The sequence below is a fragment of the Microchirus variegatus genome (assembly GCF_963457635.1).
Source record: "Microchirus variegatus genome assembly, chromosome: 11".
NCBI lineage: Eukaryota > Metazoa > Chordata > Actinopteri > Pleuronectiformes > Soleidae > Microchirus > Microchirus variegatus.
The window spans coordinates 24523112-24537664 of record NC_139812.1 but is presented as its reverse complement, the minus strand read 5'-3'; the positions used below and the strand labels follow the sequence as shown (position 1 = coordinate 24537664).

General features: G+C 42.8%; 1 protein-coding gene across 1 annotated transcript in view; it reads left to right on the top strand.

Annotated features, from left to right (window-relative positions):
• The window catches only part of LOC310933967 (slit homolog 1 protein-like), a gene marked incomplete at its 3' end in the record, with an annotated part of 131239 nt that overhangs the window by 108634 nt on the left and 8052 nt on the right, over positions 1-14553 (top strand). The window contains exons 20-27 of the mRNA XM_083897552.1: positions 27-193; positions 1847-1979; positions 3999-4067; positions 4173-4244; positions 4340-4411; positions 12382-12453; positions 14148-14311; positions 14416-14540. Coding sequence (XP_083753678.1) covers positions 27-193; positions 1847-1979; positions 3999-4067; positions 4173-4244; positions 4340-4411; positions 12382-12453; positions 14148-14311; positions 14416-14540 — 874 coding nt within the window. The remainder of the gene's footprint in view (positions 1-26; positions 194-1846; positions 1980-3998; positions 4068-4172; positions 4245-4339; positions 4412-12381; positions 12454-14147; positions 14312-14415; positions 14541-14553) is intronic.

Sequence of the window (14553 nt, the reverse complement as noted above, 5' to 3'; positions counted from 1 at the left end):
ACACAAATCTACCACTTTCCTCGCAGCAACCTCTTGGCCAACTCCTTCAACTGCGACTGTCGGCTGGCTTGGCTCGGCGATTGGCTGAGGAGCAAGAAGATTGTGACGGGTAACCCTCGCTGCCAGCGCCCTGCCTTCCTGAAGGAGATCCCTCTGCAGGACGTGGCTCTGCCGGACTTCCGCTGTGAGGAGGGTAAGTGAAGTCCAATCCAAATCCAACACCATCTGAGTCCATTTCTATCGCTCTCACGCTTTACCATTTTTGCTAAAAACTCTACTTTAGGCAACATATTTAGCACAATCCACAAATGTTTTGCATCTTTTTTTTATCTGTACTGAACTGACATTTTTTTTTGGAGCCCTAAAATCTCCAAACCCTTACCCTTACCATAACCCTAACCCTAACCCTAATACCTAGCCCTAGCTTGTTAGTGTATACAACTTTGGGAAAATGATGTCATAGCCTGACCCTAACCCTAGGGAAAGTTTCTGCATCTGTGTGGATAAGTCTTTTGAAAACAATGCATATTATACTTCTGGATGCACTCTTAAAAATAAAAGTGCTATATAGAACCATATAAGGTTCTTCGGCTTGTCCTCATAGGAGAACCCTTTTGGAGGGTTCCACCAAGAACCCTTTTAAAACCCTTTATTTAGGAAAGGGGTTTTAAAGGGTTCTCTGGATCAAAATGGTTCTTACTGGAACCAGTAGTGTTACCAAGAACCCTTGAAAAACTACTTTCCCCGAAGAAAGGGTTTTTCAGAAGCAAATGTTTGCAGGTAGAACCTCAGCCCTTGTAGAACGACCCTTTTGGAACCCTTATTTCTAAGAGTGTAGGGCCACAGTAAACACACTTTGGCGTCACCTATACACATTTTTTGTGTGTTTTCCATTAAAAGTCACACTTTTATTCATCAAAAGAGTTGCAAAATGAATAGAAAATATAGTCAAGACATTGACAAGATTAGAAATAATGATTTTTATTTACTTTGCGTTCGTCAAAGAACCAGAAAAACTGTTTTCAGCTGTGCTAACATCATTGCGCAAGGGTTTTCTAATCATCCAATAGTCTTCTAACGCCATTAGCAAACACAATGTACCATTAGAACACTGGAAATGGGCCTCTATACATTAAAAACCAGACGTTTGCAGCTAGAATAGTTGTTTAAGTGACCCCAAACTTTCGAACGGGAGTGTTCTATTGGTATTTTCCATTTTGTTTTAAATGAAAACATAGTAGTATGGATATAAGCAGACGTAATCTGTCTCAAACAAACAGCCGATGACCTGAAACTCAGCAGTGATGAAGATTTACACGTTTTCACCTTCGAAGCTGCTTAAAGTGTCTGAGATCCTCTGAAATAATGACCGGCTATTGTGCGGACTCCTTTGTTGACCGAACAGATTGCCTCTCAGCAGTTCCTAAGCTTCCAGTCGATGTCGGGGGGGCTGAGTGGAGCTTATTGAACTGTTTGCCTTATTGACCAGTCAGCCTGTTTGCACCTGGATTAATGTTAGACGTGTCGTCAGGCCTCGGGCACTTTCCCCGTTCTTTTCGCCCTTCTGCCGGTCGATATCACATTAGCGAGGCTCCTCTCGCGCCGTCCTGTCGTACGTTTTCCCCACTTCCTCTTCTTCATTGTCCCGCTGCTTCATCAGCCGTTCGCAGATTGTGCTGCTCTTGCTCTCTTGTTGTTCAGACTTTCCATAAATTCTCTCGCCAGGGATGACAGCTCTGTTGGTCGATCTCCAAGGTTTCGTCCTTTTTTGCTTTCTGCTCTGACTAACCCCTCTCTTTCTCCTCTTCTTCTTCTTCTTCTTCCTGTTTTTTTTTTTCTCCCCCAGGCCAAGAGGAGTCGAGCTGCGTGCCCAGACCCCAGTGTCCCAGCGAATGCACTTGCCTGGAGACGGTGGTGCGCTGCAGTAACAAGCACCTCCACACGCTGCCCAAAGGCATCCCCAGGAATGTGACTGAACTGTGAGTTCCTCCGCTATGAATTATGTTAATTGGATTTATCATATCTTATCGGTCTCAGGAGTTATTACGGTCTGGCTTTGTTGGAGGTCGGAGCTTATAGAAAGGTATGAAAGTGATAAGAGGTAGAAGCCAAATAGAAAAGACAAGATCTCATCATCGTTCGGGGGGAAGTGGGAAGGAGTCAATAAACCCCCGAGGTTATTCTCTCAGACATTCTTCTGCTGTGTTCCCTGCAGCCCTCGGGGTTAGCGCTGATGTCACTCTCACACTCAGAGCCAAGGATCTGTGTGTGTGTGCGCGTGTGTGTGTGCACATGCATGTGTGTGTGTGTGTGTGTGTGTGTGTGTGTGTGTGTGTGTGCATATTTGTGTGAGGGCCAAAAGTCTGTCCACAGGAGTACGGGGGAGCAAGAGGACATTTTAATGAGCAGCTTTCAATGGAAAGGGGAGGGAATGGAATCGGTCTGGAACTTTCCAATACTGCTTCAAGTCGCACACACACGCACGTGCACGCACTCACACACACACGCACACACACATGCATAGATGCTGTGCGAGAGCCTTCAGGCCTGTCATTGTCCCAGCAGGTGTGACCAGGTGTGCCCCCTCTGTTCTGGGCTTTCATCTCGTCATCTGGAGAGTTTTGCTACTCCATCATTATCCAAAGTGTCCTCTACACCATCATTACCCTATCATTACTTCTGAACTCAAGGGTCCGTCCCTCTTCCCTCGTCCCCCCTCCCCCCTTCCCTCAAGCTATACCCAGCACAACCCTGCTGCTGCCCTTCCCACCTTGCGTATAAGTGAACAACAATAGCAGGGGGGGAAAGCTCCTGTAGCTCCTGTAGTTCGGGAGGGAACGAGCTCTTAATCAGTCATTTGTCACGGTGACAGGTCCTCTGGTAGCACTCTGTGTTGGCAGTCAGCAGCAGGGGTGGTTGCAGCCCCCCCGCAGGCGCGATGTCGCACACACACACGACTGTGTTAACGCAGAAATGCAGGAATGCAGCCGCGTCGCAGCCAAAGACGCCGAGTTACATCGAGAAACAGCGCAGAAATGTCACCGAATGTCCCAGAAGTGAGATATAATAATTATATACACTGCCGTTCAAAAGTTTGGGCTCACCTATACACTTTTTCTTGTCTTTTACCGTTAAAAGTCACACTTTTATTCGTCAAAAGAGTTGCAAAACGAATAGAGAATACAGTCAAGACATTGACGAGATTAGAAATAATTAGAATTAGAACCAGCGAAACTGTTTTCAGCTGCGCTAACATCATTGCACGAGGGTTTTCTAATCATCCAATAGCCTTTTAACGCCATTAGCAAACACAATATACCATTAGAACACTGGAAATGAGCCTCTATACACCTATGTACATATTCCATTAAAAACCAGACGTTTGCAGCTAGAATAGTCGTTTACCACATAAACAATGTATAGAGTGTATTTATGATTCATTTAATGTTATATTCATTGGAAAAAAAGTGCTTTTCCTTCAAAAATAAGGACATTTTCTAAGTGACCCCAAACTTTTGAACACTAGTGTATAATTCTCTACGCGTCTAAAACTGTATGACACTATTAAAATGTTGACAGAAAGCAGAATACATTTTTTAGTAGAATGTAGAATTATGTAATATATCACAACCAGCGTTGCCATAATTCAACATGATCTGGTTTGAGAGCATTGGGAGCCTCTTAATAAGCAGCTTGAACTGAGAGATAATAATCCGCAGATTCAACGCAGACTGAGCGCAAATATTCCGTCTAACTCATAACAGCTCAGTAAAATAAAACACGTCTGATGGAGTGATGAAGCGTCTCGTGGAGCACCTGCAGAGGAAAAGCCGTAAGTCACAGTGAGACTTTTATTGTGAAACAGCAGCTGCATTTTTCAGTGGTTTAGAAAGTGAACGACAGAACCGCAAGTAAATATTTCTCATACCTAAAACTGTTTTAAAAGAAAACCACGGTATTTGGATGTGATATCAGTCTGTTTGTGTGTCTTTATAAAGATATCTGGATGGAAACCAGTTCAGTTTTGTGCCAAAGGAATTGTCTGCGTTCAAATACCTACAGCTGGTGTGAGTATTTATTCATTTATTTATATGTGTTATAATGTGTGATCTCGCTGTGCAGATCTGTACTGAACTGAACTTTTTTTTTTATTTTTTAAATTCATCTTTTAGAGACCTGAGCAACAACAAGATCAACTCTCTGACCAACTCGTCCTTCGCTAACATGAGCCAGCTCACCACGCTGTAAGTGCTGGCCAGCGTCGGCCTCGTGTTTCCCTCTCAACAGAGCTGCGTTTTATAAATGTAAATATGTAATTATTGTATTTTTAAATTTGCAGAATTCTGAGCTACAACTCCCTGCGCTGTATCCCCAAAATGGCCTTCAGTGGACTGCACTCCCTACGACTGCTGTGAGTTCATTTTACAAGTCTGCGTGTGTTTTTATAGAGACTTTATTGAAGGTTTTGTTTCGGTCAGTGTTTAGTTTAGTTTAGTTCAATTACTTCATTCATTCAAATTATAACTAGGACCGCTCGTAGGACTCACAAATTTCATGTACAGTAGTTCTGTTTACGTTAGAGCTTTCAAAAAGTTGAATTTTAAAGTACTTTTCCTGCCATTTAAACATCAAATTTGACCTTTTGATTTAGAGAAAATTCTTTGACAACTTTTAATCATCAACTTGTCTCGAACATATGGACCGAGTTTGATGCGGCTAGCTTAAATTGTGCTCGGACGAGTTCGCGCAAATGCGTAGACTAGCCATTTTTGTTTTTCCAAAATGGCCGACTTCTGGGTGGGCGGAGCTAATGGAAGTACATTCGAAATTTGTTTGGAATCATGACACCAACAAGTTTGCCAAGTTTGGTTCAAATCGGAACAACTATGTGCAACTTAGACTCAAGAAACTTTGGAATAAATTCCGTCCAGATCCAACGACTTCTGTCTGACCACGACCAGACTTCTGGGGGCGCTATAGAGCCCTGGGGGCTACGAACGTGTGCGTGCCCTACGCCACTATCGCATTTTCCGCCAACCCGACCTCTGTGCCAAATTTCAAGAGTTTTTATGCACGTTAACCCCCTCGAAATGAGCGCAACGTTGGAGAAAAATAATAATAATCTCAACAGGGAGAATAGGTTTCACAAAATGTCCATATTATGAATGAAAGAGAGCAGAAAGAAAAGAGCTTTCTTTGGAAGTCGGTGAGCTGCGAACGCTTTGAACTTTGAAGTTTTGCACGAGACATCCCGAACTTCAGCTTTCAGAAAAACAACACAATGTGGACGCAGCTTATTTATAGATAGTGTACGGCCTGAAGAGTCCGTCCGTCTGTCTTGAATTGAGTTTTAAAAGATGTTGCTACGTTCTTTTGAAAGAAGATAAATTATTACAGAAGATATTTTTGGAGGTTCCAGCGGCCACGTTAGCCGTGCTCCACATGCTGCCGAGACTCTCTGTGCTGATTGACTCCAGAGGACCGAGCGCAGTCTAAACAGTCGCGACAGCTTGTGAATTCCCTCACACACACGTACTCAAACCTCAAACCTGTTTTCTCTGTTTTAAACGGCAGTCACGGTGCTTGTTGTTCCAGCTGCTACTGTTCACCTCGTCTTAAGACATCTGCACAGTCTGCCTGTTCGCCTCTAAACATCCCGAGCTCATCACCGCCCTCACCATCGGGGCCAAACATGCGCCCCCACAAAACCCCGCTGTGCAAAATCACTCTGACACTGATTGCCAGAGAATTTTCCGCACTAACCAAAAAGGGTTTTTGACTTTGCCTCCGGGTTTTTTTTTTTTTTTTTATGAAGTTATGTTAAGTTTTTGGATCGTGCGCGCTCAGTGGCCATGGGTTCCCCTGGAATTGGTGGAATTGGTCTGCTCAATAACTGAGATGTAGAATGCAAATGTGTTTGACAGATTGATGAGGAAACCAAACCAATCTTTGGACCCACATCCAAATATACAGCAGCTGGAGGGCTTTTTTTTATAGATTCAAGTTAAAAGTCCTACATTTGCACTTTTAAATCAAAGAAATTCCCGACTTTGAGTATTAATAAAAACTAAATTCTCCATAATGTCTGGAAACAACTGATAAAGTTTTGTTCAGGACATCTATGACTACCAGCATACTGTAAATCAGACATTTTTACTAGACAGTTTCGGAGAAATTTCAAGTTAAAAGTCCCACATTCGCACTTTTTAATCAAATTTGAGATGCAATAAGAATTAAGTTTTCCATAAGTTGTGGACAAGACTGACTAGGTTGTGTTCGGCATATTGATATCTACTAATGTACTGTAAATCAGCCATATTTACATTACCCTTTTAGAGAATTTTCAAGTTAAAAGTCCCTCATTCACACGTTTTAATCGAAAACATTCTCAACTTTGAGTTGTAATGAAAACAAAAGTTTCCATCTTTTCTGGAAATAATTGATAAAGTTGTGATCAGGACATCTATGACTATCAGCGTACTGTAAATCATACATTTTTTACTGGACAATTTCAGAGAAATTTCAAGTTAAAAGTCCTACATTTGCACTTTTTAATCAAAACATTTTCAACTTTGAGTTGTAATAAAAAACAAAATGTTCCATTATTTCTGGAAATTACTCATAAAGTTGTGTTCAGGACATCTATGACTACCAACATACTGTAAATCAGACATTTCTACTGGACAGTTTCAGAGAAATTTCAAGTTAAAAGTCCCACATTCGCACTTTTTTAATTGAAAACATTGTCAAATTTGAGTTTCAATAACAACAAAGTTTTCCATAAGTTCTGGACAAGACTGACTAGGTTGTGTTCAGCATAGTGATATCTACTAGTGTACTGTAAATCAGACATTTTATTTACCTTTTTCGAGAATTTTCAAGTTAAAAGTCCCACATTTGTTTTTTTAAATAATTTGAGATGGGATAAACAACACAATTTCATTATATCTGCATGGAAACGACTGATAAAGTTGCGTTCAGGACATCTATGACCACCATCATACTGTAAAGCTGACATTTTTTTCCTGGCGCTGGCATTCATTGTCTACATGTTTGTCATCTACTTATTGCCGTATGTTAGTATGTGTGTGGGAGACTTATCGGCCTCATAGCAGGCACACTTTTTTATTACTCCTGACAACAAAGCTTCAACAAAGCCTCTCTCTTTTTTTTACAGTAAAGATTTGTCCGATCGTTACGAGACACAAAGCACAAGAGCGAGAGCCCCCTTTAAACGTGGAATGAGAGTGAAGCTCGGTCGTCATTAGTCGATGCAGCTTCACGAGCCTGGGCTTTTTTTTAAAAACAGCTTTGATGTCTAATGAAGCAGCGGCCGTTATTTCTGCTCTTGCTCACTCACGCCACCTTTACTTCTGAAAGTGTTAGACGCCATGTGAGGCCCGCCGCCAACACACAACTACACATATATATATATATGCACAGACTGTCTGGACTACCTTCTTGTCTCAATCAGACAGGAGTCAGACCCTGAAAACTTTGATGTCTTTACTGCTGCAATGATCAATCGCAAGTCTCCCATTAAATGTCACTCGGTGCCACGGCTTTCTTTATAGCGCGCGGAAAAAAAAAGCTCTCGCCGGTGGAACGAAACCCCACGGAAAGCGACAATGAGCTCATTTTAATAGTCCCAACTTTAAGACTCTGCGCCGAGTTCAAAGTTCAGAGTTGGAAGCTTCACAGGGGAAAAAACCGCAGCGAGATTCCAAAAGCCGGGGCTACGAGCCGAGGAAACGCTCGCGCGCGCCGAAGTGCCAGAGCTTTTATAAAGCTGCACCTTTGACTTTACACAGCAATTAAAAGGAGAAGAATCATTAACGCTCACAGTTTCAAACAGCCTGAGTCTGCGTGTGTGTGAGTGTGTGTGTGTGATATTTGTGGTTTGACTGTAGATTAAAGGTGCCATATGTAAGAATGTGGACAAAAACGGTTACTACATTCAAATTCATGCAGCTGTCTTTTAGCTATCGTTTTCTGACGTAACTGGCAACCCGTGGTTGCTCGGCAGCTGAGACTCTACTGACTGCACTGATTGGTAGACGACAGTACTCACAAATTTCTTGTAGTTCTGTTTACTTTCAAAAAGTAGAATTTTACTTTTCCTGCCATGTTAACCTCAAATTTGTCGGACCGCTGAGGCTACACCTTTTGATTTAGAGAAAATCCTTTGACAAGTTTTAATCATCAACTTGTCTTGATCATATGGACCGAGTTTGACGCGGCTAGCTTAAATGTGCCAGGACGAGTTCGCTCAAATGCGTAGACTAGCCATTTTTGTTTTTCCAAAATGGCCAATTTCTGGGTGGCCGGAGCTAATGGAAGTACATTAGAGATTTGTTTGGAATCATGACACCAACAAGTTTACCAAGTTTGGTTATAATCGGAACAACTACGAGCGACTTAGACTCAAGAAACTTCGGAGTAAATTCCGTCCCGATCCCACAACTTTTGTCTGACCACGACCAGACTTCTGGGGGCGCTATAGAGCCCTGGGGCTACGAACAGGTCTGTACCCTATGCCACTATCGTGTGTTCCGCCAACCCGACTTCTGTGCCCAATTTCAAGAGTTTTTATGAACGTTATATGTAAGAATGTGGCCAAAAATGGTTACTACATTCAAATTCAAAATACCGAGGTCTTTTAGGTTTCGTTTTCCGACGTAACTGGCAACCCGTGGTTGCTCTGCAGCTGAGACTCTACTGACTGCAATGATGGGTAGACGGCGGTAGATGGCGCCACATGCAAAAAACATGATTTCAAAACAAAAACATGATTTGCAGTCTGCAAAATATATTTTTTAATGCAAATATTTTGTCTGTACTGTTGTTGTTGGTGAGTTCAGTTTGTTATATGAACATTATTCCTCAGTCTCTGTGACATATTAGGAGGCTTTTTATGGCCAGTTGCTTTAGATTTATTACATAATGCACCTTTAATAAGCAGCTAATTAGCCTGTTGGGTATTAGGTGTGAGGTGAATGAGCAGAGACAGTGGCGAGGGAGTGGAAGCTGCATGTGGAAAAAAAGAAAGTGTAGATAAAAGACAGAGTGATTCAGCGTCACATGATTCTCGACTCTAAAACCCGGCACATGATCACAACGTGTCACGAAGGAGTTGCAGAGGAACAGATTCAGATCGGAGGGGAGCATATTTTTAGCTATAAAACATGACATTTAACTCCATTCTGAGGATCGTATCTGTGTCAGGACGCGGATCAGATGACATAGCAAAGATGGAGTGACGCGGGGATATGCAGTATACGGCTGTAGAAGACGTCAGCATAACATAATTCTCAAAAAAAAAAAGAGAGGCAGCGACAAGACGACAGACATCAGGACCCTGATGCTGCTCGTGCCGGCACAGAGATCAGTTGACATAGAGAAGATGGAGTGACGCAGCGATACACAGAAGGAAAAAAAAAGTACGAGTAAGTCGCAGGGAAAAAGGAGGTTTAGTGCAGGAGCAGATCGGGTTTCTTCCTGGAGACTCTCTGGCTCCGTTCTCCCATGAGATCTGTGCCTGGCTGGCACACTCCGTGCCCTTTTAGTATCCTTAACCATTCTCCAAATACCACAACCCATAGTTACTCACTCTGCACTAATAAGCACGCTCCCCTGGCAGCTCGTACACAGGCCAATTAACGCTGTTGTCTCTGATGGTTACAGCGTATATTTTTGAAGCTTCGCTTCCTCGACGCTCACACCCACTCCTTTTGCCTCTGCTGCCACGGTCTTCACGAGTGATTTGACGACGATCGAATAAATAAAAAATTCTGGATTTTTATTTTGTAGGGCCAATTCCAATTCCTATCTTAACCCTCAAGCTCAACCCTTAATCTTAACTGGCCCTTAAACGCAAGTGTTGAGGGTTATTTTGTCACTTAGAAATGGGACACCCCATTAAATGCAGATACGTCTTCAGACTGAAGGGGGCAGAATAACGCGAAAGCTGCGTCCACTCTGTCGACTCCAAAAAAGAAGAAGAAGAAGAAGAACACATTTACGTCAGGATTATTTATTACGATCCGTTTGTCAGTCAAGTTATTAGGTTGTCAGTTAGTTATAAGATGATACTCATACAAATACCACAACCACGGACATATTCAGCTGACAGTTACCACACACCACGACTTATTGAAAAAAATAAAAATAAATGTTACGCAACAATGACGTCAGTAATCCATAATTTGGGCCTAAACTAAGATAATACAATGGTTTTCATCATTTTTATATCTCTATTAACAAAGAAAATACTTCATTTGTAGCGTACTCGTTTCGCTGCTTTTGCCGCCATCTTTGTTATGTGAAAACACGCAATGCATTCTGGGTAGCCCTTGCTCTCAAGGGTGGTCACCGAAAATCTCAATATTGAGGGCGATACAGCCCTTAAACTTGGCCCTCAACTTAATTTTTCTGAGAATCAGGACATCACTTGCACTAGAGGGAGCACATTTTTGAAATTGAGGGTTAAGCAAGGAATTGGAATTCACCCTTACTCAGTAACGGATAGGATTTATAAAGTAACTAAGTACAATACAATACAATCAAGTAAAAAACAAAATCCTGATTTTAAATTGTACTTTAAAAATACAAACAAAAAAAAGTATTTAATACAGTAACTTGAGTAAAAATGTATTTCATTACTTTCCACCTCTGGTAGACAGAGACAGATGCAGATGAGTCATGCACAGTGTGGACGGAGCTGTGGTCACGTTAGCGTGTGGTCAGCTGAGGGGTTTTTTGGAGGTGGTAATGACCTGGTGAATTACAGCAGCCGTCAGTCAGCGAGCCAATAAGCCGTGGCCGGCTTTGACACCCTGGACAGCAGACGTGGGGATCTGTGGATGGGGAATAAGAACGTGTTTAAACGCACATGTGTAGACAAATGAAACAGTTTTTTCAGTGTCCTGCGTATGTTGCAGAGCTCTGTACCTCCCTCTCCCTCCCTCTCTGGCGTATGTACCCGTGTTGGCCTTGCCAGCCAGACACAGAAACCTGACACTGCCGGTCTTTTCCAGACGTACAGAGCAGACCTCACATCTCTGCCAGTTGCACAAGACTCAGACTCAGAATTACAAACCAGTGACGTCTCCGTATATGTAACGCTAACACAAAACGGAAATAACCCTCATCAACATTGTTTTTTTTCCCCCCTCTTCCTCGTCTCTGGTTTATGTCGTCAGGAAGCAAACGTCTTTTTTTTTTTTATCATTTAGTCTGTTCCAAAAAAAACAAAAAAACAGCTGAGCATTTTTTTAGATAACATTTTGTCAAATTGTCTGTTTTTTCCTGACAAACATTCATTATCTTTACCAAGGCTTTTTCCTTTGAGGCCTGTGAAGGGGAACGGAAGCCAGTTAGCTGACACTGTCCGAGAGGCAGGTCACTTAGAAATGTCCTTATTTTTTTAAGGAAAGCGTTTTTTTTTCAATGAATTCAACATTAAATGAATCATAAATACACTCTATACATTGTTAATGTGGTAAACGACTATTCTAGCTGCAAACGTCTGGTTGTTAATGGAATATGTACATAGGTGTATAGAGGCCCATTTCCAGTGTTCTAATGGTACATTGTGTTTGCTAATGGCGTTAGAAAACCCATGAAAATCCTTGCGCAATGATGTTAGCACAGCTGAAAACTAGTGCTGGGCACGTTAACGCGTTCCCGTGACGACTGACCGGAAAAAAGACGCACGTGACGTCATGTTTACGTGACTCCCGTTTGTTAAAATGAGTGTCTAAAGTAACGCTAAACTTTAAAAACAGACGCACAGTACAAAGCTACGCTGGTTATTTGTAGCGCTGCTCTTTTCGTTCACTAAACAGACCTCCCCAGTTCCACTGTAGACGCGGTAACGGCGCTAAAGGATCTAATGCAGCTAACGGAGCTAACACAGCTGAAGTTGCGGTGAACGACTATTCTAGCTGCAAACGTCTGGTTTTTAATGGAATATGTACATAGGTGTATAGAGGCCCATTTCCAGTGTTCTAATGGTACATTGTGTTTGCTAATGGCGTTAGAAGACTATTGGATGATTAGATAAACCCTTGTGCAATGATGTTAGCACAGCTGAAAACAGTTTTGCTGTTTCTTTGACAAAAGCAGAGTGGATAAAAAGTCATTATCTGTAATCTTGCCAATGTCTTGACTATATTTTCTCTTCGTTTTGCAACTCTTTTGATGAATAAAAGTGACTGGGTGGAAGGGTCTGGTCCATTAAATGACCAACCATTGTATACTTCCAAATTGTCTAAATTCAGGAATTTTTTTTAAGTTTAAAAACTGTGCATAGACCCTGAAAATGATCGTATCTCACTTTTAAAACCCTCTTTTTTGAAACATATGCTCATTTGTCCAAAGGTCTCTCCACGGCAACGAGGTCTCAGAGCTGCCCGACGGCATCTTCAACGACGTCGCTTCCCTCTCCCACTTGTGAGTACAGCAAGTGTAAGCCCATATATGTGTGATACAACTTCTGCTGAGTTTGTTAAGTCTACACACACACACACGTGCACACACACACACTTTCAGGCACTGCAGGGGTCTGGTGAGACAGTGGGCGAGTGTGGCTCACAGTGGGCTCTCTGTAGTTGACGTTGGTGGGCCGCATGAGCCGAGCCCTCCCTCGATCAGCCGCGGTCGTGTGGTTAAAGCGACACACAGACCCCTCTAGTGTCTCATCTCCCTGTGACATCTGTAACACACACACACACACACACACACACACACACACACACACAGGTTCTCCATGGTCTGTGGACTCTGCTGTTTGTTTATTTATGTCTGTAATTGTGTGTGTGTGTGTGGTGTGTGCAGACTTGTGGGACATGTGTAAAACGACACAGACGGCATCTTTGCCCGAGTGCCCTCTGCTCTACAGCCTCTACAGATACTCACATCACCCCCCCCCCCCCCTCCCTTCCCTTTGACAGCCACTAATCAATAGACCTATCAGTGTCAGAGTTGGAGAGGATGAAGGTGAGGATGGAGGATGGAGAGAGAGCTAAACAAAGACATTTTTTATTGAGAGAAGGACGAGAGTCAAGGCCTGGCGTGGAAGCCATTGATCCGCAGTCACGCTCAAGTGGCTTTCATGTTAGCAGATGTCAGGTGTCAGCGATTGTCCCGGGGCCTGAAAGATGAGTCTGTATTTCGCCATAATGGAACAGCATCGATTCAGGAGTGTTTGTGCGCGCAGCAGCGGGGAGGAGGACAGAGCGGCCATTGATTCACGACCACCGTGACAGAAGTGGTTAGAAGTGCTTTCTGTCCGCACCTTTGCCGATAATTGAGATTCCACTTCCTCCTCCTCCTCCTCTTCCTCCTCCTCCTCCTCCTCCTCCTCCTCCTCCTCCACACGATGCACGGCGTCAAACTTTAAATCTGTTTTACTTTTTTTTAGAGAAGCACTGTTTTCTTCACAGTCGTACAGTAATGCCGAGTTGATTTGGTTTGTTTTATGTAAGGGTGTAGTGACACTTGGTGGTGAAGGGATGTACTGCAGCGATAACTCAGTTACATACACTCACAGGATTGGCTTTTTTGGACCATTTTTTAGACGTACGCTACCGTTCAAAAGTTTGGGGACACTTATTTTTGAAGGAAAAGCACTTTTTTTCAATGTATTAAACATTAAATGAATCAGAAAAGTCTGGTTTTTAATGGAATATAGGTACATAGGTGTATAGAGGCCCATTTCCAGTGTTCTAATGGTACATTGTGTTTGCTAATGGTGTTAAAAGGCTATTGGATGATTAGAAAACCCTTGTGCAATGATGTTAGCACAGCTGTAATCAGTTTTGCTGGTTCTTTGCCGAAAGCAAAGTTTTTAATTTCTAATCTTGTCAATGTCTCGACTATGCTTTCTATTCATTTTGCAACTCTTTGGATGAATAAAAGTGTGACTTTTATTGATAGACATTAAAAAATTGTAAAGGTGATCCAAAACTTTTGAACGGTAGTGTAGCTATGTGTTAAAAAACACATTCAAAGTCACTTCTTTCCTATTCTGTTTTTCCGTTTTGGTCACGTTGACCATCTGCGTAATCTGCGTACCCTAATGCCACGCGATTGGCCGATCAGATTATTCTTCTTACACAGAGGTTGTATTCTCTCTGTCCTCTCAGGGCGATCGGTGCCAACCCGTTGCACTGCGACTGTAACCTGCGCTGGTTGTCCGATTGGGTGAAGACGGGATACAAAGAGCCGGGCATCGCTCGCTGTGCCAGCCCCAAGAGCATGGAGGGCAAACTGCTGCTCACCACGCCCGCAAAGAAGTTTGAATGCACAGGTGAGTTTGACCTGTGTTAAATGAAAAATGAGACTCAAGAGACGCACATGTCTTATTTTCATGTGGTTTCATTTCATTATTTTTTCATGTTTTCTTTTCCTCAGGAGACGTTGACACGGCGGTGTTGGCCAAGTGCAACCCCTGTCTCTCTGGTCCCTGTCTGAACCAAGGCATCTGCCACAGCGACCTGGTGGAGATCTACAGGTGCAGCTGTGCTCCTGGCTTCAAGGTTAGAGCGACAC